Source organism: Onychomys torridus, chromosome 11, assembly GCF_903995425.1.
Source record: "Onychomys torridus chromosome 11, mOncTor1.1, whole genome shotgun sequence".
NCBI classification, from domain to species: Eukaryota; Metazoa; Chordata; class Mammalia; order Rodentia; family Cricetidae; genus Onychomys; species Onychomys torridus.
The window spans coordinates 6,284,693-6,310,162 of record NC_050453.1 but is presented as its reverse complement, the minus strand read 5'-3'; the positions used below and the strand labels follow the sequence as shown (position 1 = coordinate 6,310,162).

Sequence of the window (25,470 nt, the reverse complement as noted above, 5' to 3'; positions counted from 1 at the left end):
ATGATTTTCTTCAAGGATACAAACTTTTAATCATAGATTCTTATTTTTCACTTAAAATTCAGTAATAACATGTTTTGGGGTTTTTGTTTTTGGTTGGTTGGTTTTTCTTACTCTACCCTGGAAGTCAGCCAATCTGTAGACCAGGCTGGCCTTGAACCCTGCCTCTGCCTCCCAAGAGCCGAGAGCTGGGATTATAAAAAAGCACCACCACCACTACCACCACCACCACCACCACCACCACCACCACCACCACCACCACCTCCCCGCTCTCTGGGCTTCAATGATAGCATCCTAATTTTATCCACATACCTTCTAAATATAACATGATCCCCCAAACCCTCATGTTTACTATCTTGGGTTCTTCTGAACTGCTGCATTTTGTAGATAAGTTTTCTTTGACTATGTTCTACCATCAAGGTATTTTGTGTTTACTACTTATTATTACAGCCTGCCCAAAAGGACCACATAACATATCAGCGCCAACAGCAATCAAGACAAACACCAAAGCAATTTTTGAAAATAAAAGTACTGCCAGCTATTTGCTTCTAGAGTTCAGTTTTAACATTTACTGCTTAGAATGATGGAAAGGCATTGTTAATGTGGCTAAAATAAGAAAATGAAGATTTGAAGCTGGAGAGGAGTCTCACCAGTTAAGAGCACTTGTTGCTCTTGTAGAAAACCTGTGTTCAGTTCCCAGCATCCACACAGTGGCTCATGACCATCTGTAACTCTAGTTCCAGGAGATCTGATACCCTCTTCCTGACCTCTATGGATACCAAGCATGTACATGGTACACAGACAAGGATGCAGGCAAAACACTCATACACATAAAAGAAATAAAACAGGGGTTTGAAGGAAAATTAACTACTTTAAAGGATATAAGTGGGACCTGGGAAGATAGCAGTTATGTAAGGTGTTTGCCTTACAAACATGAGGACATCTGTTCTACCTACAGAACCCACAAAACAAAGCCAGGTGTGATGGCACATGCTTGAAATCCTGGTACTAGAGAGGCAGAGGCAGACAGTTCCTGAGGCACTCCATGGCCAATCAGCCAGTGATAATCTGGGTCATTTAAAGACCTTGTATAAAAAACAAATTGAATGATACTTGAGGTGAAATCCAAGATTATCCTTTCTCACACACACACACACACACACACACACACACACACACACAATTAGGACACTATACAACTTCAAGTGGAACCCAGGAAGGATATAATTCTGCTTTCTTGTACATAAGTTTTTTAGTTTCTCTCAGTTAAGTATGCAAATAAATAGAGTGAGTGGCATGCTGAGGGGCATAGAAATTGTTATGTAAATGGCAACTGAATTTCTAACTCATCTAAGGTGCTAGAAGAGGTAACGCACTAAAAGACAAAACAAAACAAACCATAAATAGATATAGTAAGAAGTTTGTGGTACCCACAATAAACGTGTCTTCCACTTTGGCAATTCCTTTTCCAAATATGGTCCCGAGCTGATCGCCAACCCCAGCCAACAGAAAACCAAAGAGAGGAATTCCCAGCAAGGCATAGATGATACAGAATATTTTTCCACCTTCAGTTCGTGGGGATATGTTTCCAAATCCTGAAAAACAAAAATGGAAAAATTCAGTTGTTCACAAATGAGTCATAGTTTAAAACATCCATCTCAAGCTTAGGGAGAAATCACCAGCTATTTATTGCAAGACATGGATTGTTTATTTCATCTGGAGAAGACTCCCTTTATAACTCTAAAATTAAAAGCTATTAAAGCAATTATTCTAAAAATACAACATGCAGCTAATGTTTTGATGACATTTTGATCAGATGATGAAAAATGAGATGCTAATGTACCCAACCAAGTCAATATTTTCAATATTTTCTGTCTCCCGGGCATTGATAAAGCTCTTGACTGATGAAACTTTCATTACCGTTTATAATGTACTTGGAAAGATACACTGAGAATATCCCAATGTGTTTAAATTATCTAGAGAACAAAGCTGTGTCGCAGTTTATATCTTTTTACTCAATTACATTCCAAAAAATTAGATAAATGCAAACTAACTAAAGTTCTGAAGAATTTTAAGGTTCAAAGATAGGTACTGGTCATGACCCAGACAGGACAGCTGCATTTCACTAACTTCATAACTGTTGGAGTTAACCACTGATACCTGTGTGAGGTGAACCACCCACAGTCCCAGAAGCACAGGGAACACATCTATGATAGACAAATAGTAAACTAACCTAGAGTTTTTGTTCAAAGTTTCTCTTACTCAAAAATATAAATAAATAGATGACATATTGAGATTTGTTCTCCTGTTTTAAGATGATAGTGGCTGGGTTTTATTTTGTTTGTTAGGGTTTTTTTTTTTTTAAATGTATTAACATTCTATGGAACCATCAATGGGAACATCTACAGAAATCTCTGCCATCTTTGCATCAGAAGAAAGCTATGAGTACAAGCTTTCCCAAGAGTTCTGCACAGCTAACCCCACAGCTGGTGCTGGGAACTGAGAAGCTTCTGGGCAGCTACAGACTGGTAGATGTTATGAATAATTGGAACTCAGCTCTGACCATCATAAGATTAAAGAACTCAGTACAGTGTCAATACAGGACAGCCATTGGTCCAACACAGGACCTTGCACAGATTATTTCCTCAGCTGTTAAAAGGGCATGTTGTTATTACACACTTCCTCAAGATGTAAGAAATAAGTAAAGTAGCACTCGAAAGGTCGTTTGTTAGAGTAACACACAGGTGACAACAAAGACCACAAAGCTTTGGACTCTCGAGTGTAATAACCAAAGGGGACATTGCATGTTACCTTCATAAACCTAAAACTCGGGAGACAGAGACAAAACCCTGAACCAGTATAGATTACAAAATAGATTAAATAATCCGAAAAATGTATAAACTCTAAAGAAGAGAAATCAAGGATGAAACTTCATAGAATACCAACATTTACGATGGAGAAAGGGATGCTCAGAGCCTGGCTGTGACAGGATAGACCAGTCTCCAAGGAAGGAGGCAACAAATGTTATCAAATCACCCAAAGGGCTAATGAGATAACCCCAGAGGAGTGCCGAGGATTTAGCTATAAGTTGTACCAAGAGACAGCAGAAAGGGTATTTCAATGGCAGAGTGCCAGGAGAAGCCAACTACAGACTGCTCCTTAGCCTATTTTATCCCCTTCTTTCCTTTTGTGCTTCCCTTCCATCCCCTCCTCCCTTCCCATCCCTCTTCTCTGTTCCTTCTCCTTCTTCCTTTGATTTGAAAGTCAGGAATGCCACACAGAATTCCTTGAAACATTTCCCATATCTGTCAGCCATTTCCCACTTTGCCCTCTTCTCTTTCTCTCTCTCTCTCTCTCTCTCTCTCTCTCTCTCTCTCTCTCTTTAAATACATTCTTTCTGCATCATCGTGTAGCAAGCTACTGACACAGTTTTTTGCTTGTTTGGATTTCGTTGTTTGTTTGAAATGAGAGCTCCTGTATCTCAAGCTGGCTTCAAACTAGATAGGCCAGGAGGGTGTTGATCTGATCTTCCTGCCTCATCTGTGAGTACTGTTTACACAGCACCTGGGATAAACCCAGGGCTTCAGTATGCTAAGCAAGGACTCTACCACCTGAGCTACATCCCCAGCTCATTTACTCCTGTATTCTTTTTTCTTTCCTTTCATAAAAAACTACTCTCTTAAATAACTGCAGCACAATTTTCAAGCTTGGGAAAATTAACATAGACACAGGATTATCACTAAATTTTACAGTCTACACTGAGATTTCATCAATTGTCCTACTAACATTCTTTACCACAATCCTGCCCCATGTTAGTGCCAACTCAAGAGCACATACTGCACTGGATTGACATGTCTTGGTCATTCTCCTCAATTATCTTCTACCCTTTCACCTAAAATGAAAAGTTTACACTCAAAGTGACCCCTTGAGGAAATGAAGGATTTTGGTATGACTTAGACTTGGCTAACAAGACTGATAAAGAAGACAGCCAATCCAGTTTCAAAATGGTCAAAGAACAAGAGAACTACCTATGAGTCAAGCTCTCTTGGAGGTGGTGGCACCAGACCTTGGAAGGTGGGGAGTACAGGCTTGGGATGAGAACTATTAAATTTTTAGGAATTTCCCAAGTCGGGTGAATTCACCTTAACAGCTTGAAACCATCTCTAGTGGGAAGGTTTTCATCAAATAAGTTGGCAATCATTGTAACTTACATCTTTTTTCCTTTTCTCTGGCAGGTCAACCTGATACAATCTGGAATCGCCTGAGAAGAGACTCTTAATGGGGGACTTTATTTATTTATTTATTTACTTACTTACTTACTTACTTACTTATTTATTTATTTATTTATTTATTTATTTATTTATTTATTTATTTATTGAAGATTGGGCTGGCATGTGGGTATCTCTGTGGGGATTTGTCTTCATATGGTTAAATGGGGTGGGGAGACCCAGTCCACTATGGGAAGCACCATTCCATGGGCTTACATCCAGAACTAGGTAAGTGTAGAGAGGGTGAAATGAGCAATAGGTATGCAGGCATTCATGTCTCTCTGCTCTACTCTCCACTGATGTGTTATGACAGTTTCAAGTCCCTCCAATGATGGACTGTAACCTGAACCTGTGAGATAAAATAAACTTTTTCTCCTGCAAACTGCTTTTGTAAGGGTATTTTATCACAGCAACAGAAGTGAAGCCAGGACACCATCCCAGCACTGGATAGGATTATAACATTCAAGGGACTTGTGGATCATCTCATACAGAGAGTGGTTTGGAAGCCAAGCTAGCTGTCAGTCACCTTGGGGTCTATCAGAACTGTTCTCTTTTCTCCATGCTGCATTCAGGAGCAGGGCCTTCCTGGAAAGGGAAGTCCACTTTACCTGGATCATCTAGTATGAGGTCACTCTCACTGATGCTTGGGCCATTTTTCTCATTAGAAGTTATTTGTACTAAAAATAAATGACCCCTCTCCCAAAACTGCAGGGCTGTAATCATATAACTATTTCCAGCATCAGTACATCTTCTATCATCTGACTTCCTATTTAATAAAAGTACAGACTCAATTATCACAGAGAGAAGGAGATGGATTGATGGAGAAATAGAAGGAGAAGGGAATAATGAGCTGAGAAAGAGGGAGAAAACAATTACAGCTTCACATCCTTACTAGAGGACTATTGGCTCAACTGAGATATAACTGAAAATCAGTTGACAGGGTGACCCATACATGCACAACCTCAGATCTTAGAGAGTAAAGACCTATGAAGGCCAGTGTTAGCTGTCAACTTGCCTCTAGGCTCACCTGGGGCACAGGCCTCTGGACGTGCCTGTGGAGGATTATTTTATGTTAATTGATGCAAGAAGTGGCATCTTCATTGTGGGTGGAACTATTCCCTGGGCAGAGGATCCTGGGTCATATAAAATGGAAAAAGGGACATGAGTGACAGCATGTGTCCACTCGCCCCCTGGCTTTCTGACTGTGGGTGTGATGTAACCAGCTGCTTCAAGATCCTGCAGTCTTGACTCAGCCACCATGATGGGCTGCACCTTGAACTGTGAACCAGAACAAACCCTTCCTTCTTCAGTTGTTCTTGTCAGGGTTTTATTATGGCAGCAGGAAGAGAGGCTGAGACACGAAGTTAGAAACACCAAGGAGAGAAGAGAAAACGGAAAGGAAAGGGAAGTGGATGCCCCTGTGCTTCAAGAGAGAGGAAATAGAATACTATATTAGAAATGGGGAAGGGGAAAAAATGAAACTGGGAGAATGGGGGAGGGGAGACCATGCAGAGGGACAGCTAATACCAAAGCCTTTCCAAAGAGGCATGTTGAAACCTACTACCATAGAGGCTTATGTGTGAATATATTTATATTATACATACATAAAGGAGCTTAAATGGAGTTACCCTGTAATAGGGGAAGGGGATGCAATAACTCAACTAGATACCACACACTGCCAAACAAAAATCCAGTACCAGGATTTAGTTCTCTTCTTGAATTATTAGCCAGTGGGGCCCCATAGACCTTCAAACACAACAAGGTATTCCCAATGCTATTGATTATCCCCCAAACTTGGTAAAACCCCATTGCTGAAGACATCCCATACTTGAGTCATAGAGCATGGAGATATAAAATTGTTACTCACTTAAAAGCTCCATCCCTACCAGCTAGCTTTCATTGTATTAGATAATGCTATGCACACTCCTGGAGGAGAGAATTAATCATCAACCTTACCCCAGAATGACCCTCATAAGCTCTGATAATGACCTGCCTAGCAAGACCAACCCACTGGGGTAACAGTACCATAAATTTTATGAGAGTAACCAACCATATTTTTTTGGGCTGGATTTAAGTCTAGCCACAGGAGATGGAACTCATACCCAAAAGTGTCAATGAGGCCAAGAACCTGTAGCTTGAGAGGTTATATGTCATAGTGAAGAATCTACTGCTATTATTCAGTTAAATGGACAGAGCATGAGATAATGCTATAACATAGACCAGTGCATCACTCAATTCTCATCAGAGAAGTTTCTTCTTATAGTAGATGACAATTGACTCAGAGATCCACAAATGGTCAGCTTATAAAGAATAAGAGACTTCAGCATTCTCAGCCCTAAATGGTACATCTATATCATGTCTGGGATCCACAGGAAAGAGGAGTCAGAAAAATTGCAAGCCAGATGTGGTGGATGACTTCAAGGAAACAATGCTCTTCTGGCCACAACAGAGCAAATGCACATATGACCTTCCAGGGATTGTGACAGCACACACAGGACCTGCACAAGTTCAAGCCAGACAAAATCCCAGCATGGAGGGGGAGAAGTGGGCATGAAGTCCTACCCCTAGCTTAGGAGCTATCGGCATTAGATTGCTGCTAGGAGAGGCTAGGTCCATTTCCCTTAGTGCTGTGACCCCTGGTGCATCAACCACAATACAAAGCAGGCCCCACAGCCAGGAGTTTTGGCCAACACAAATTACACTGGTGGGTTAAAAGAAGAGTGATAGCATATGTGCTGGGGGGAGAAACACTCATGGCAAGAATGTATATGACCTTGGGTGGGTAGGGAGGTGGGGCTATCTGGGAGGAGTTTAATGAGGGTATGAATATGATCAAAATATACTGTAGGAAATTTTCAAATAATAAAAACATTATTTAAAAAAGAAAGGAATATGTATAAAGAAACACCATGTAAAAAATAAACTCCCTGAGTAATTAATAAACTTACTTTCTAATAAAATTATTTGGTTTTAAAGCATTTTATAAGATAATGATAGCATTTAATGGTTTGTTGGAATAAAAAGTAATTATCAATAAATATTTTAAATAAGACTAAAGGAATATAAAATTTACTCTCAAATTAAAAAGAATGTTATCTATAGCTTAGATAATTAAGACCATATGGGAAATTAATGAATGAAACCAGCAAAAATATAAAAAGCTGAAAATGACTCCAGCATGTACATGGACTCAGTAGTTAATAAATGATTTACAGTAACTGGTGCTCACTAAGTAGAGATGCAGTGGGTAGCTACTAGGAAGTCAATTGTGCCAGGACTGTGGAGTGTGGTGATATTTTATTTGTACTGAAATGTGATTTTATTTGTTTATTAATAAAGTTGCCTTGGGGTCAGAGCAAGCCAGAGCAGAAGCTGGGCAGTGGTGGTGCACGCCTTTAATCCCAGCACTTGGGAGGCAGAGCTAGGCAGATCTCTGTGTGTTCAAGGATAAGCCAGCATGGCAGACACACGCCTTTAATCTCAATACCAACCATAGAAGACCTGGAGGTCTGTACAGACAGGCAGTGACGAGGAGGTCATGTGGTTGGGTTTACAACCAATGAGAAAGCAGAACAGAAAGTCTATAAAAAAGAAAAAAACACACAGAAGTAGGTCTCTTGCAGAGAGGAAAGACAGAGCAGCAGTGAAGGGTAAGGTGTTCATCTCTCAGCTATTGCTCTGACCCCTTGGCTTTTAACTTTGCAATTGGCTCTGTGTTTCTTATTTAACAAGACGGTTACATCTACAGTGGAGATGACTGTGCTTGCTGCACCAGCATGAAGACAACAGTTAACATCCATAGCACGCATGCAAAGAGCTGGGCATGGCTGCACTCATGTCCAACCCCAGGGCTGTGAGCAGGAGGAACTCTAGGGCTGGCTGCCTGCCAAGTGCAGATTCATTAAGAGACACTGTCTCTGGGAGTAAAGTAGAGCATGGTAGGAAGGGACCACCTGACCTCTGCCATTTTCATGTGTTCATGGGTATGTATATATGGCACACACAAACACACACATTTTTACACACACACACACAAAGTAGTAAACAATTCACATGATGCATAAAACTATCAGATGGATTAAATCATCAACCATTAATAATACAATCATACAAGACTATGATGAGGCAATAGAGTGATTTTTTTAAGTATCACTACTAGGGCAGAACCATAAAAGATTCATGACTATATAAAAAAAAATAAGTTGCTATAGGTCAAATTTCAAAAATATTAGGTATCTATGGACCCAAGGTTATAATGACTGTGATGGAAGGCTGAGTCTTCAGAAAACATCTACCACCAGGATAGGCACAAAGGCAGTCTTCAGTTCAGAAATGAGCTGAAAGCTTAGTTCCCTGACCACCGCAGAGACTGAAACCCTGAGTCCTTATAGACCTAGGACCTCAAAAATTTCAAACACCTAGCTCAATAAACTGATAAACCTCACATCAATTACTAGTCCTGTGAATTTGAGATAATTAATGAAAATTCCTCAAATGGCCAACAAGTTCTCCTCCATGGCAAGGTGCCTGGCTGTGTGGCCATTGGAAACACCCTCAGATCACCTTCCCAGGCAGATCCTGGAAGTCTTGTGTCTTTTTCCCACCTTCCATTGTGGACAGTGTGCCCTCCTTCCAAGCAGGGAGGACAAAGACAGCAGCAATGGACACTCTACCCACATAAAGTGCTCCAACGCTAACCTCATTTTAAATGATCTAAATCATTCTGACCTAAAATTTAAGAGTTTGGACTCTTTTATTCTAATTGCATGGAGGAAAATATTAGATCAGAGAAAAGAAATAGCAAAGCATGGCACCTCTGTGATTCCAGTACTCTGAGGTGGAAGCTGGAGGGTTGGGAACCATAGACTTGAGTTATATGGGGAGATATTGTCTCAAAAACAAAAATAAAGACAAGACCAAAATGTGTGCCATTCCCTTACTCTGAGAATCGCTTATGATAAACCCAAGAGAAACACAGAAGGGTTCAATATCACCATTACAATGCACAGTAAAAACTGTTTCAAAGTATGCTGTTGCTAGTCACCACAACAGATTAGTCACCTAGAAGCCATATCTGCTCATAAGTACCAGTTCCTCACTTGTGCCCACCAGGTAACCAAAAGGATGGAAGATTGGAAGGCTGGCATCTCTGCTTTTGTTTTCTATTTCTTGTCACTTTGGGTCAGACACCTGCTTCACTCTGTACAGATATGTCACTCACCCAAGGAGAGTCTGTCTTGACTTCTCTCATGCCCCTTCTTCAAGGCTGAAGGTTAGAGATGAGGGTGACAGTCTTGCAGTCACTTTCAGTCTCCTTGTATTCCAGGAAAAGCAGAACCTCACTGGACACAGTTAACCAAAATGACTAGACAGGACTAACCTTCTCACATGAACCAGGCTCCGCTTAGGCAGATAGTAACAGGTGCTGTGAGATGTCTTTCTGTATGCTATGAATATGTGTTGCTCTCATTGGTTGATAAAGCTGTTTGGCCAATGGTGAGGCAGAATAAGGTTAGGCAGTACATTCAAACTGAAGATGGAGAGGAAGAAGGATGGAGTAAGAGTAGATGCTGTGAGTTGCTACTAGGAGAAGCAAGATGTGAGAGAACAGGTAATGCCACAAAGCCACATAGCAAAACATACATTAATAGGAATGGATTGGATTAAGTTATAAAAGCTAGCTAATAAAGAGCCTGAGCCATAGGCCATACAGTTTGTAATTAATATAAGCCTCTGTGTGTTTACTTGTGACCAAGTGGCTATGGGATTAGATGGGACACAGGAAAAATTCCATCAACATCTGAGACTCCAATGGGGCAAGAATTTCCACTTAAACCTGAGAAAGCTTTTAAAAAGGTTCTAAAACAGAGCCAAGAGCAGCTTCCTAGCTGAGTCTCTCACGTGAGCCCTGATACAGAAATGCCAGCATGGCAGGTTCCTGGCAAATGGGCTTGACCTACAGTATGGCAGATTCCCACCACCATATATAGAGGCATCTCCATGCCACACATGATGATTTAGCTTTTGCTGGTACAGACAAAAAAAAAAGTTTCTGGGCTACATGCTGCTTGATGGAGGCATAGACATACTGCTTCCCAGAGCTGGTGGTGAGCATGGCTCCCAGACTTTTTGGCAAACATACCTCTGCCATGTTGGGAAGCTGAGTAAGGTGGAGTCAGTAGCCAGGGTTTTGGCTTTCATCCTAGCCATGTAACTTAACAGTTTAAAATCTCTCCTGGCCAGAAAAGGGTTATAGATACACAATAAGACAGATTCCGTAGAATAAACTTTAAACGGTTTACAATGTATATAAAAGGTATGCATGTTTGAGAGAGAAGAGAAAGAATATAGTCATAAAAACAAAATAAAGTCTTAAAACACAAAATAATATATATAAAATATAATAAACCACATAAAGATGGAAATTACACAGAGAGTATGGATTATGTTGTCTTTGGGATTTTTAACTAGAGAGAGACATTTGACTATAAAGGCTGCTGAGCTAAACCAATATGTATACTTTAAAGGTATCTTGACTTCAAAATTTGTGTCTAAGGATATGTTGCTTTGGAAAAGATATGTTCTGCTTTTGTTTACACTTGTGGATTGCTTCCAGGCTAATATGGTTTGATTAGCCAAGACACTCTGAAAGGTCAATACAGTTTCACAGACTACTACATCCAAAATTTAACTATATTCTTATTTTCTCAGGATCTCCATAAGATTTCTAGTGCTCCCAATCAGGAGGAAGTACTACAGGAAGCTATGCCCAAATTCCTAAAATATTATTTATGAATGTTTCTTATTTAAAGTAGGTTGATTATAAATGCAATCTCCTTCTAAAGAAGAAAAGGGGATATAGATATGATAAGTTGAAAGAGTAGATTATTGAATCTATGTAGCATGAATCTTAAAAGGTCTTATTAATAAAAACAAACCTGAAGCCAGGTACTACAGTCAATGCTGGAAGATCAGAGAAGCAGAACATGCCACAGCCACCTCACCTTGCCAATTCCTCAGCTGATCCTGTTTCCTCAAATTGGAAGCCTCTCAGTCCTCATCCAGAATGAATCTCAGCTGAACTGTTTCTCCAAAGCCAAAAAGCTTAACCAGGCTCTATCTAGTTCCTGCTCCTCACGCTTTGTATACCTTTCTGCTTCCTGCCATCACTTCCTGGGATTAAAAGCTCATGTCATCATGCCTGGCTATTTCCAGTGTGGCTTTAAACTCACAGAGATCCAGGCAGATCTCTACCTCTAGAATGCTAGGATTAAAGGCATGTGCTACCACTGCCTAACCTCTATGTTTAATATTGTGGCTGTTCTATTCTCTGACCCCAGATAAGTTTATTAGGGTGCACAATATTTGGAGGAACACAATATCACTGCAAATATACTTTTAAAGTGCAACAATTTGTTTGATATGTTTTACACTGCTATGGCTTTTATATTATTGATACAACTTTAAAGTTAATTTTGCTATACTGTATGTATATTTCTACTCTTGTTTAAGGTATTATGTTTATACAACTCATTTAAATGTAATTTATAATTAAGAAATAAAAATTAGTAGTCAAATTTATAGTCATGCTAGTTAAGTTGTCTAGATATACATAGATATATTTCAATTAGGTAGGTAATCTTCAAACACTTCAAAGACCTACAGAATATAGCATTTAAAATGTTTTAAGAAATTAGACTTGTCTGGACATTGAGACATGTCTGCTCCTGGCAGCACCAATCTACTTCAAAGAAGATGATGGACATCAAAGAAACTCCATATGATTTTGCTTTCTTTATGGCAAAACTAGCCATTTGGGCAAGAAACTGTTCTTGCCTGGACTGCTTAACAATATGTTGTATAGACATGAAGGATCCATAAGAAAGTGATCACTGAACTTTGCCAAAATAAGGAGAGATGGTCTTTCAGGTTCCTGCTTCACAGAAGAAACTGCCAGACATTCTTCAGGACACAGAGGAAAGCAACTGATGAACTTTGCCAATAGGTGAGACAAGCCTTTAAATTTCCTGCTTCACTAAAAAGTCTTCCAAAGACTCTAGGCCTGTAGGCTGAAGATGGATGTCCTAACATTATAAAGAACTTTGGGTGACTGTCCAGGCACCCAGATGTCTCTGTTATTTCTAGAATTATGGAAGCTGTTTACAATGCACTTCCTGTTTACTTAGGCAATATTATGTCCTTCTAGAGTCTTTGATGGAGTTGAAGACTAGTTATAATTATAGTTTTCCTTAATTATGATAAAAGATAAATTAGATAAATATAAAACTTTAGACTCATAAATATATGATAGATGATAGAATATTTACTTTAATTTTACCAAACACAAATAGACTAGATATTATAACTGTAATTCTTGCTTGGTAACTGTTTTGTTATATATAATTTTACTATGTTAAAGTTAAAGGCTTTAACTTTAACATAGAAAAGGGGAAGTACCGTGGAATGTCTTTCTGTATGCTGTGAATATGTGAATATCCTCTCATCAGTTGATAAAGCTGTTTGGCAAATGGCGAAGCAGAATAAGGTTAGGCAGTACATTCAAACTGAAGATGGAGAGGAAGAAGGATGGAGATAGAGCAGACACTGCAAGCCATCACTAGGAGAAGCAAGATGTGAGAGAACAGGTAATGCCAAAGAGCCATGTGGCAAAACATATATTAATAGGAATGGGTTGAGTTAAATTACAAGAGCTAGTTAATAATGAGCCTGAACCATAGGCCATACAATTTGTAATTAATATAAGCCTCTGTGTGTTTACTTGGGATGGAGCAGCTATGGAACCAGGTGGGACACAGGAAAATTTCCATCAACAAACAAGTCTAACTGCTTTTCTCTTTACCATTTAGAAGAAGAGCCTAGATTATGATAACCCAGACCACAACTTCACCAGGATGCTTAATTAAGCATATCTCTTGCTCCTCGGTCAAGCCTTCCTCCATATAAATGTAAAGCCCACATTAGAACTCTAAAGATGAACTTGGGGTCACTGGATCTCTTTATCTGATCCTAGCCCTGAGATGAAGTCATTAAATTTCCCCTCTGCTTTTCACAGTTCCTCAGTTTTAATTGCCTTACTGGGATGGTCCACTGAGACTCCCATTACTGGGGAACTCTCATAATAATGCTACATACTGAAGACACAAAGATAAAGAAAATACTCTTCTGAACATTTCCGAATTATTTTTCAAAAATAGGCAAACTATATATGCCCTCCACAATCTTCTTTAAAGCCTTAATGAAGATAGACAAATCAATGAAGACTTGTTACATTGAAAATCAAGGGTGTCCATCTGCACAGGAAAAAAAAATCTCCCCATTGAAACACCATGATTAAATATCTGTAATGCCATGTTTAGGTCCATTTTACTTTAATCTCTGAAATGCAAGCTAACTTGTAAGCAGAGAGAAAAATGTGTTTTGCATTTCCCTACTGTCAGTCATGGTGTGTGAACCCTGACATATGAAATGACTCAAAGAAACACATGTTCAAGTATCAGTTTCTATTAATGTCTGCAAAATTTATGTGCAGATGTAATGTAATTGCAATAAATATGGGAGCCATTTTAAAACTTAAAAGTACAGTAATAGCTAAGAAATATTTGGAAAACAAAATGAATGAGGTAGAAAGATTCTTCCTACATAGTACCAGGACTTAACTATTAACTATTAAGAAGCAATATGATTTATATGATGTAGTCCTGAACAGCAAATTAGTCATGGAAACAGAAGGTAATAAGAAATAACAGAGATCTCAGAAGCAGACTCAAACATCTAGAAGTATGAGCAGCTGTCCTAACTATCAGCTAGTGAACGGACGAGGGTGACAGTGGCTATGCACCAAGATGGGCAAGGGCCTCTCACGTTCTGTCATGTGTCTCATTCAACAGTGGTGACAGAAATGGCAGGAGGAACTGGTAAGACTGCATAAAGTTGCCCATACACCATTGCTCTCTTCAGACATGCCTGCTTATTTAGAGCATTTCAGGATAGTTACAAAGAAAAAAGGCAAGGCAGTCTATAGATCAAGAAGATCCTAAGCAATACTGTGTACCAGTCCTTAAAATCCTATAAAAACTAGAGCTCACGCCCTGTCCCCAGCCTGGGGAGGGCAGCTCTCTCCGCTCATCAGCAGATGGAGACCACAGCAACATTCCACAACTGGTCAAAACACAGCGACTAAGCGACACATCTACAGTGTGCCTGCACCTAAGGCTCAGGGAAAGTCATAGAAGAGTGGCAGAAAGACTGTAAGAGCCAGGGAAGAGAATCTTACCATGCTGTAAGGGATGGCATGACAGGGAACTTTACACCCATGAAATCTCAACACCAGGGTCACTAAGCAAGATCTACACAGTGACAGCACCAGTTGAGTTGACAACATGATGGTGGGGGAATCTCACAAGGTCCCACTCCCAAAGAGAGAGCTACAAACAGTCAATGGGTGCTGAGAGAGGGAGAATCAGTTTTATCCAGAGACAAGCTTTCTGATAGACTGTAATCCTAAGTGGTCAGCTCTAAACACGTATACATAATGACTGACATTAAGTGGACTTATCAGGCATATGTGTGTATATATTAAATAATAACAGTTAAAGAAGAGGTCATGAATTTGAGAGGGGGGCATGAGAGGAGTTGGAGGAGGAGGAGGGAGAGATGGTTATGTTGTAAATACAGTACTTACATATGAATTCCTAAAAATAAATAAATAAATATAAACTAGAAATAGAAAATGATTGCCTTATCATGACAAGCGCTATCCATATCAAAACACTTAATATTATATATAAGATTAAAGTGTAACTTGAGGAATTCCCTTAAAGTCTGGGAAAACAATAGCCATTTCCCAACAATTATTTATTAGGCTGAATGTTCTAGCAGATATAATGACAGAAAATATTAAAAGGAATAATTGTAAAAAAGGTGACAAGCAGATTAGTTGTGGGTAGAATTAAAGGAATTAAATAAATCTCCTTATTCTGTAAATAAAGGAGAATATTCAAAATTGTTAAATCAGAAAAACTTGGTAAAAAGCTGAGTGTATGAAAAACGCAAAATGAACCAACAGCATTTTAGTATTTGAACATTTTTTTAGACATGGAATAAGATGGAAAAATACTTCTTTAAAATGAAAAGAAGCATGAAATGCCTATGAAGACATATACAAGAACTTCAGGGCACAGCTTGATCTAGGGGAGGCTGGGAGGGAACAGAAGGGGAAAGAACAGAACAAGGCTGGGGTGGCAGTCATCAGTTTTTAAAGGTATCATTAAAACAAGCAGGACAAATCAGTTGGAAACTGCATAATTATTCATTAGTAATTCTGGGGCAATTGGTTACAATTTCAGATAAAAAATACTCAACCTGTGTATCTTCACAGTACCAGGGTAAAAAAACATTAACAAATCAAATTTTCCATACTGGTCCCTTATGTTTCCCCTGTTTGCCTTAGATGCACACCTCCCCACTGTTCCTCACCTGGCTTGTGACTAAGAATAATCCATTATTGTGTTTGACATCAATTTCTCTATAAATCATGCTACATACACTCCCAAGACCAGACTTAGCTCACTATCTCCTAAGATCTTGCTCACTAGATGAATTAGAAGTTGTGTATGGACAAAGGCCACATTTTGGCTACCACTCTGGCCCTAATCAAAAACATTCCCCACTTCTCACAGCTACTGGCCTGTCATCTCTGCCTCACTGGCACACTCTCTTACTTCTACTGGTCTCCCTTCTGAGTGTGATATTTTCAAGAGAACTTTGACCCAAAATGTTGTTACACAGCCATCCTGCCATAGCTGCTAGACAGCCATCCTGCTAGGGAAATAGTGGACGTGGGGAAAGATGTCATATGAAGCTTCCTCACCACCGTCACATGTTTGTGACTCTCAACATCTACTTTGTGCACAGGTTTTATTTGCACTTCCAGTTCATTGTCTGAATTTCTTGACTTCTGCTTCTCCTTTAACAATAACTAGGCTACAGCTGGGTGTGGCAGTGAGGATTCAGGCCCATAATCACAGATTTGGGAGGTGGGGGCCGAAGGATCAGGAGTTCAACATCGTCCTCACCCACACAGCAATTTCAAGGCCAGTCTGGACTAAATGGGGACTGGTCTCAAGAAAACGAAAATCTGAAAGTGCAACTGGCTTATCTTCTCCTCTTCCCTTCGGCTTTCAGTGCTTCGTCCTCAGTGACAGCAGGAAGTACTGTAGTCTACTTTGTCTTGACATTTCTCTTCACTGGCCTTCATTGAAGCCCCATAGATTCCATTACAAGCACATTTGTATCAGTCACTCTTTCATAGAGACTTCCTCTTCTTCAACCTGACATTCATGGGAAGCAGGCCCCAAATTTTGTGACATGCTAGACAATACCCTACATGTTCCTCACATGCTCACCTACATGACTGTGACACAGTCAAACTAGTCATCAGTGACCAGGATCATCTAACTCCTCCATCCCCCAAGTCACAAGCCATTGTGGCTTTGTAGGCAGCATGGCTGGACCCATCACAACCTCCATGCCTGCTTCACAGCTCAGCTCCCTGTTCCCATACTGCAGGGTACCAGAACAGCCTGCCTTGGCCCTCTCTTCTTGAGTCCACCTCACAAGAGCTAATACTCTTGAAAGCACAGCTTCTGTTTTGTTAGTTTGTAGTTTCTAAAGCCCTGAAATATCCCAAGATCTTTTAGTACAAATCCCCACTCTTTGCATCCAAGCATTTCCAGATGCATAATTATTCTGCTTTTCAGTAACACCAAGCCACCATTATTCCCTGGGAGAAATGTGCTGAACTCTCCCAGTCCCTTAGTCTTTTACAGCATTTGCTTCTTCCAACGGTCTTTCTATTGCTGTGCCCAAGTGTCCTCTGTCCTTTCTGCCTTCCTCACACATAGTAACTTCCAATGCACAGCGATGCTCCCCCTTTCAACCAGCTGGGCCCTTAGATTTTAATAAACACACTGTATCATTCATTTTCCTTATCATGTAGGTAAACACCTGGCAAGGTTTATTTGGGCTCACAGTTTGAGGGAGTAGAATTCATAATATCAAGAAAGGCACAGCCATGAGAAGGGCCCATGGCTCTGGCCATAGAAGTAGGAGGTGGCTGAGTGCATGACATCTGCAGTCAGAAAGAGATCAAGCTGTCACCCAGGCTAGGATATAACCTTCAAGGCTACCCCCTCAGGGATCCACTTCCTCCTGTGGGACGCTACCTCTTAAAGGTTCCATGATCTCTCAAAACCATTCCAGCAAGTGTTCACAACATGTGTTCACATATATGGGTCTATGGGAGCATTTCACATGCAAGCTGTAACACAGAGTTTTCTCTAATTCCTTAAGGAACTGTTTGTTTAAACCAGTGTGGATTCTTGTGATTTTAGTACAAGTTCTTGGATTTCTTCTAGTTCACACACTTCCTGGGAATAGGAACCCCACTGCATTCACCTTTCCATGTCTGTTTCAAGAAAACATTGAGTTGGACTGACCCATCTACAGATATTCCTATTACATGCTTTGATCACATGGACATGCTTACATCCAGACAGTTCTATTGCTCTAGCTGTTTATGTTGCTTTTAATTTTATTCAAGAGCCACAGAAAAGGCAATTTTGGTAAATACAAATTTTAGAAATCACCCCAAATGTAATAATCAAAACACTATTCTAACACTCAGAAATGTAAGTAATTCTAGATACAGAAAGCTAATTTTGATATTATAGAGCAAAAATTGTGAAAATTTGGCAGCGAAGTGAGAGGTCAGAAAAATCCAAAAGTTGCTTTGTAAGCAGTGTAGGAAAAACCAGCCTCTTGGGCATCCAAGTGAAAGGCAGCTGTTGTATGTACGTATGTATGTATGTATGTATGTATGTATGTATGTATGTATGTATGTATGTGTGTGTATGTATGTGTGTGTGTACGTATGTATGTGTGTGTGGTTGTGTGTGTGTATGTATGTATGTGTGTGTGTATGTATGTATGTGTGTGTGTATGTGTGTGTGTGTGTGTGTGTGTGTGTGTGTGTGTGTGTATTCTTCAGGGACAGGATCTCACTGTGCTGTCCAGGCTGACCTTGAACTCAAGCCCCTCCCTTCTCTGCCTCACAAGTGCTGGAATTACAAGTATGTGCCACCAGGCCCACCTACATCTCATCTTTCTAAAAACAAAAACAAAAACAAAAAAAGCTAGTTAAATCCAGAATTGTACCAAATGAGGAAAGAACTCAATCAAACACCAAAGAACAAACACAGTTGTAAGATATATGATTCAAAATAAGAAATAGTGTCTTCATAAAAGAATGCATTTATTTCTTCACTTTTTAACTGCTGTTCTCATATTGCTGATTTTCAGCCAAGAATCACACATCAGACCTTAAACTATCTGCCCCACAACAGCTAAATTACTGTGCTATGCATTCTTAGTGTCTAGCAAGTGCAGTTGGCTATGGTCTTATTACAGGCCCAGGGTTTGTAAAACCCGAAGGAAGAGATGAGAGGAGGTCTGGGTCTTAAGGCTGACCTTTACCTTTACCTTTAACCTCAATTAACCTTTAATTAACCTTTAATTCTCATTGGTTGGGATCTCTGGTCCCTGAATGAAAGTATCCCATCAAAGCCATCACTATGCTAGCTATATGCTCATTCTTTGTAATAAAATAAAATAATTCCATCCCCAGAAGAGAAGTCATGGAAAAACAGCATTTACTGATCGAACACATCCTCCCTCTTGTGTAACACTCGTGGTGCTAATTCATCTACATCCTTAACTTTTAAGATGACCTTATGAAGTTTTACAATGATTACCCCCATTTTCTGAATATGGAAACTGAGGTTTGATGATGCCCAATAGCATGCTGAAGATTAGTTACTAAACATCAAGGCTCTGATTTATTAAACTACTCACCCATCTGCTTAGAGCAAGGATTTGGAATCAAAGCTACTGTAGAAGTTTTCTTCACTTACATAATGACAGGATTTAGATCCATACCAAGACATGCCATACAACAAACCTTCCCAAATGGAAAGGAATATAGACATGTCAAAATTTGTGGATCATAGTAACAAAGTCAGAACCTGATTTATACAGTGTGTGAACTCCATCATCAGCAAACTTCCTCTTAGACCAGGAGCCAGCTGTTTGCAGTTGGAACAGTATTTCACAAGATGACCTCTTGCTATTTCACAGGATGACTGCCTTGCTATTTAACAAGAAGGTTATCACTGAGAAAGTTGCTTTAAAAACCCTATGCCTTTCAGAAACAGCATGCATGGAGGGGTTTGCAAGGAGCATGGCAGAGAGTATCTAAAATGATTAGTTTTAAATGCAATTTGCCACACCCTAGAATCATATCTAAGAAGAGAGCTATCACTTAAAGAATACTCTAGATCAGGCTAGACTATGGGTATTTGGGAAATTATCTTGATTGCTAATTGACCCAAACCCTCTACCCTTTCCCTGCTCTCTCCTCTCACCCCTGCTGAGGGTAGCGCTGTCCCTAGGCTGTACCCTGAATTGCCTAAGAGTAGCTGTGGCATCAAGCTGGCAGCATTGGTTCATTTGTTTCTCTCTGCAGTTGACTATGGATGTGATATGAAGTTGCTTGAGTTCTTGTCTTGACTCAGGTCCTTCCCCCAACACTCAGAGCATATGTTGACTATGGGGACAGTGGAGATGTTAGTGACGGTAGTGCTTTTCCTCTATAAGGATGTTTGAGACTTGAGGAAAAATTTTCTTTCTATATTCTTGCAGAATAAATCAAATAATGAAGTAAGTGTGGCTCACTTTTCATTCCAGAGACTAATAAGCAATATCAGCTTCCAGAACATCTCATCATTAGCCAAATGATAAACATAATTGCTATGTTGATAGGGCCACTCTAATTGGCATCTCTCACAAACATAGGATGGCCAGGTACTCTTGTGTGAGATGCCTTATTACATTGCTATCTCCACAAAAGAAAGTACTATGAGCCAAGGTGGAAAGCATTAAAAAAAATAAAATAAAAGTTTCAAATCATAAAACATAACCACTGAGATGGCCAGTAGAGTTTTAACCCCATCACTGCCTAAATACCAAAGTCAGACTTAAGAAAATTGAAGTAGAGATGGTAATTAGATATCATGGCTTGCGGAGGTAAAATGCAAACTTTCAAGTACTGACTGCTCACATTTAAAACAATTTCACTTGAAATCCAGGTGTGAGCATCAGACCTTGCCATAGTTGCTAAGTTAGGGCATTAATTCTGATTTTATCAACTCCTGTCAGCCTCAGACAAAGGGATGAAAGGTGTTGAAATGTTCCCTCCAGGTTCCTGTTGGAATACTTGACCCCAGACAGTAGGGCTGTTTTGAGAAACTGGGAACATAGGGTTTGGTTGGGTGACACCAGTCACTGGGGACAGGCCTTAAGGGTTATAGCTGAACCCTGCTTCTGGTCCTGGTCCTGTTTCTTAATCTACTAAAGTGTGAATTGAGGGTGCCCTAAAATCTCCCACCATGGACAGAGGCACCCCAGCCACCATGACTTCCTACCAGGAAGACCGAAGTTGAGAGCTAAAATACACCTGGCCTCCCTTAAGATGCTTCTGTGAGGAGTGTGATCACATGGCAAAGGAACCTACCCATATTGATAACTAACCAGACACTGACTTGAAGTGATAGCAGTTGGGTTGTTCTGGTGAAAATATGCACCACTAAAGCCATAAGGGGCAACCTCCATACCCAGATTATGTGGTAGCCTATGGCACCTTTAAGAAGAATCTCTGCTATGAGATTAGATCTTGATGCATTCAGACAGAACTATGCTAGTTGAATTTTATGTTGGGTATAATAAGGCATTAACAACAGTAACTAATAACAAAACCCAACTATTTTTAACAATGTACTGTGATAACAGCTGTGCAAAACTTATGTCTACTATCTGGAAGGTTCCATTTAATTTTTTATATCACAGTTGACTGTAGAGCCTTCAGAAAGCAAAATTATATGTAAGGAGAGAACATGGTATACACCATACACTAGAGACATTCCCTATCACATTTCATATCATTATAAAAGCTACAGCAAAGGGAACTCTCAGTATGCTGTGACTTCCCTGTCCTTTCAGAGTCTCCTGGATTCTGTGGCTACAAAGAAATCTGCACACTCTATTTGTCTTCACTAAGCAAAGAGCTCTCGAAAAGCACAAATTATCCAGTAGCTGCTGGTGACTACTGGTGACCATGTGCCATTACTCTTTATATTAGTTCTGCCTATTATAAGTGATGTAATTTCCATGTGGGGGTTTTGTTTTCATCTAGAGTTGATTTGCCTCAATATCCAAAAGAGGGTAGAGAGCATGCTCTAAGCCTTGTGGTTAGGAGATGGTGGGGGGCAGATCCACCCCATACTCTCTTTCAGGAAACATTCTGATTTGGAGAAAGATGTAGAAGGAACTCAGCATTGACTGAGAACCTCCTGTGAACAGGGCATGGTGATCTGCTGCACATCTTGAGTGTATTTTCCCACTTACTTGTCAAAGTACAGAAGAAAGTATGTCATAACATAAGTCTACCAATGCTCGGGGACACCCAGTGTCTAAAAGCAGCCCTGCCTGAGAACCAAGTGTGGCCTGTGGGAACAGAGTCCACCCATCTGCACCTATCACACACTCACACAAACACACATTCATACCACATTCTCACATACAATCCCACACACATGTGGAGAAGGAGCTGTGTAAGCATATACAAATGTCCACTTCTCCACTTTTTAAAATGTATTAGAAACTTGGAAGTTTCAATTCTGGAAGCTGGGAGGAGCATCACGACTGCTCTGTCACACCATGTTTCTACACTGTGACCCCTTGCATACTTCTCAGTCAGCCCTAAAGTTCATGCACAAAGAGGAGAATGTAGACCAGGTGCATTCCAACTCAGTCTGTAACACAGCCACAATGGGAAAGGCTGCTCAGATGAAATACTTTACCCTAAATTTATTCTCTTCAAAAGCCAAATCCTGACACCAAAGAATTCAGAAAAAAAATCAGAGAGAGAAAAAGAGAGAGAGAGAGAGAGAGAGAGAGAGAGAGAGAGAGAGAGAGAGATCCCAAAGACTGCACAGAACAATGGCTAGAAACACCATTTGTTGTTTCCACAACCACTGGAGCCTATGGGGAAAGAATGTAGGAGGATCCCCACTCAACAGAAGGTGGCAGGCGGGCTGGCACCTGCGCCATTCAGGAACCAATTAACCCCTGCTATTCCACCAGCTAGTATGTTCAAACTACAGGAAGTAGGAGATTTTGGGGGACCCTCATCCTTGTCTGGGCACACAGCTTAGAAACAAACAATCAGAGATAAAAATGGCTGCTATAGAAAACTGGAAAAGAAACATCAAGTGTTGTATTCTATTGAAACCATTTCTCCCCTCAGCATGGCTGGAGGCTGACGCAGAAAGATCATTAGTTCAAAGCCAATAGGAAATTGAGTGTGCAAATGTAAAAATTAAAATTGGCATTTTAGATAATAAAAACTTAAGAGGGCAGACCAGAAACGGCAGAAATTCTAATCAAGGCACAGACACAAAAGGTTTCCCAGAATTAAAGAAAAATAAACATGGAAAGAATTTTAAGAAGCAAATGAAAGAACACAGACTAGAAAAGAAACATAAAAATTGCCGGTGGCACTGAGTATAGAAAAATCAAAATCAGAACAGAATCAATGAAGCTACAATTAAGTTTTTTTTTTCTAAAAATTAACTAAATAAATGAAGGAAGTGAAAGATTAAAAGGAAATCTGTAAAACAGAATACAAAAAGGTGAATTTTCAGAAAATATCAGGGCTGGGGAGATGGTCGGTTCAGCAAGGGCTTGTCTTAAAGTAGGGAGATGTAAAACCTGGTGTGGCTGTCCACACCTATAATCGCATAGTTGGATAGGCAGAAACAAGAGAATCCCTGGGGCTTGCTGCTCAGCCTGCATGCATGTGCAGGTATGTACATGCATACCCACAAGTGCACCTACACACACACACACACACACACACACACACACACACACACACACACACCACAACTTAATCTACATATAAGAAAAGAAACTAGACATGAAGACCAAGTAATCCAATTTTTTAAAAAGGGGGTACTGATCTAAACAGAGAATTTTCAACAGAAGAATCTCAAATGGCTGAGTAGCACCTAAAGAAATGTTCAATATCCTTAGCCATCAGGGAAATATACATTAAAATGACTCTGAGATTCCCTCTTACACCTGTCAGAATGGCTAAGATCAAAACCACAAGTGACAGCTCATGCTGGTGAGAATGTAGAGCAAGGGAAACACTCCTCCATTGCTGGTGGGAGTGCAAACTTGTATAGCCACTTTGGAAATCAATATGGTGGCTTCTCAGAAAATCAATAATTTGCCTACCTCAAGACACAACTATGCCATTCCTGGGCATATACCCAAAGGAAGCTCCATTCTACCACAAGAGCACTTGCTTCACTATATTCATAGCAGCATTATTCATAATAGCCAGAAACTGCAAACAATCTATAGGTCCCTCAACAGAAGAATGGATAAAGAAAATATGCTACATTCATACAATGGAGTATTACTCAGCTATTAAGAAAATTAATAACATCATGAAATTTGCATACAAATTGATGGAACTAGAAAAAAATCATACTGAATGAGGCAACCCAGACACAGGAAGACAAATATGGTATGTACTCAATTATAAATAGACATCAGCTGTAAAATAAATGATAATCACATTACAATTCACAGACCCAAAGAAGGGAAGTAACAAGGAGGTCTCAAGCAGGACAGGGAGGGGGGTAATGAATCTCCTTGGGAAGGAGAAATAGAATAAATATCACGGAGGGACTGGAGGCAGATGAGAACAGGAGGGATCAGGTTGGGGGAGGATGGAGGGAGAAAGTACTGGGAAAGGCAACTGGAATTGGGGGGTATTTGCAGGATGAGCTAGAAACCTAGTGTAATGGAAACTCCCAGGAATCCACAAGGATGATCCTAGTTAAGACTCCTAGTAATAGGGGATACGGAGCCTGAACAGGCCATCTCCTGCAACCAGGTAAGACTTCAGGGGAAGGGATTAGGACACCAAACCTTCAGTCCATTATTTGTCCTGCCTGCAAGATGTGCTTGGGTAAAAGTGATGCAGAAATTGTGGGAGTGTCCAACCAATGATTGATCTAGCTTGAGACCTATGCCATGAGACCAAGCCCACCCCTGACAGTGACTGGAGCACCAGGACCCAGAGGCTGTATAGCCCAGGGAGAGACTTAGGATAGAATCAAATACAACTGGATTTTAAAAAGTCATTGCAATAATTCCTAATGATATTCTGCTGTCCTCATAGACGGGAGCCTGGCATAGCTGTTATCAGAGAGGCTTCTTCCAACAACTGACAGTATCAGGGGCAGATGCCCAGAGCCAGACATTAGGTAGAAGAGAGGGAGGAACGGCTATAGGAGCCAAAGAGGTCAAGGACACTACCAGAAAACGATCCACGGAATCAACGACCAGGGCTCATAGAGACTAACCAACAATCTGGGAGCCCTATGGGTCTGACTTTGGACCTCCACATATATATTATGGTTGTGTAGTCTGGTCTTCTTGCGGGACTCCTAATAGTGGGAGCAGAGACTGTCTCTGACTCTTTTGCCTGTTTTGGGGGCCCTTTTCCTCCAGTCCTTTTTCATCCAGTCTTAATACAAGGAGAGTCACCTAGTCTTACTGAAACTTGATATGACCTGTTTGTTTGATACTTCTGGGAGGCCTGCCCTTTTCTGAAGGAAAACAGAGGAAGAGTGGGTGGAAGAGGGGAATGGGAGGGAGGGACGCGGAGCGGACGAGGGGAAACTGCCATAGGGATGTAATATATGAGAGAAGAATAAATTTAAAAATTCAAAAAAAAAAATCAAGTGTGGCCTTTTGTATCTTGGAAGCTCACACTGAAAGAATTAAGTCATTGTTTTATTTTCTAATTGAAAGACTACTGCTGGTCATTCCAGGACAGATATGTCAACCAGATCAAGTTTACACAACATCCCTAAAGATTGTGTAGGGCTATATTAATTACTTGTCCCACATCTTTAACCTAAAAAGAAGCAATTTAAAGGAAGAAGGGCGTGTCCTGGCTTGCAGTTTAAAGGAACACACTCTATCACGGCAG

General features: G+C 40.2%; 1 protein-coding gene across 6 annotated transcripts in view; it reads right to left on the bottom strand.

The window, feature by feature from the left end:
- The window catches only part of Kcnk2 (potassium two pore domain channel subfamily K member 2), a 197,104-nt gene that overhangs the window by 54,829 nt on the left and 116,805 nt on the right, over positions 1 to 25,470 (bottom strand). For all 6 annotated transcript variants that reach the window (XM_036202516.1, XM_036202520.1, XM_036202517.1 and 3 more), the window contains one exon: positions 1,432 to 1,592. In XM_036202516.1, coding sequence (XP_036058409.1) covers positions 1,432 to 1,592 — 161 coding nt within the window. The remainder of the gene's footprint in view (positions 1 to 1,431; positions 1,593 to 25,470) is intronic.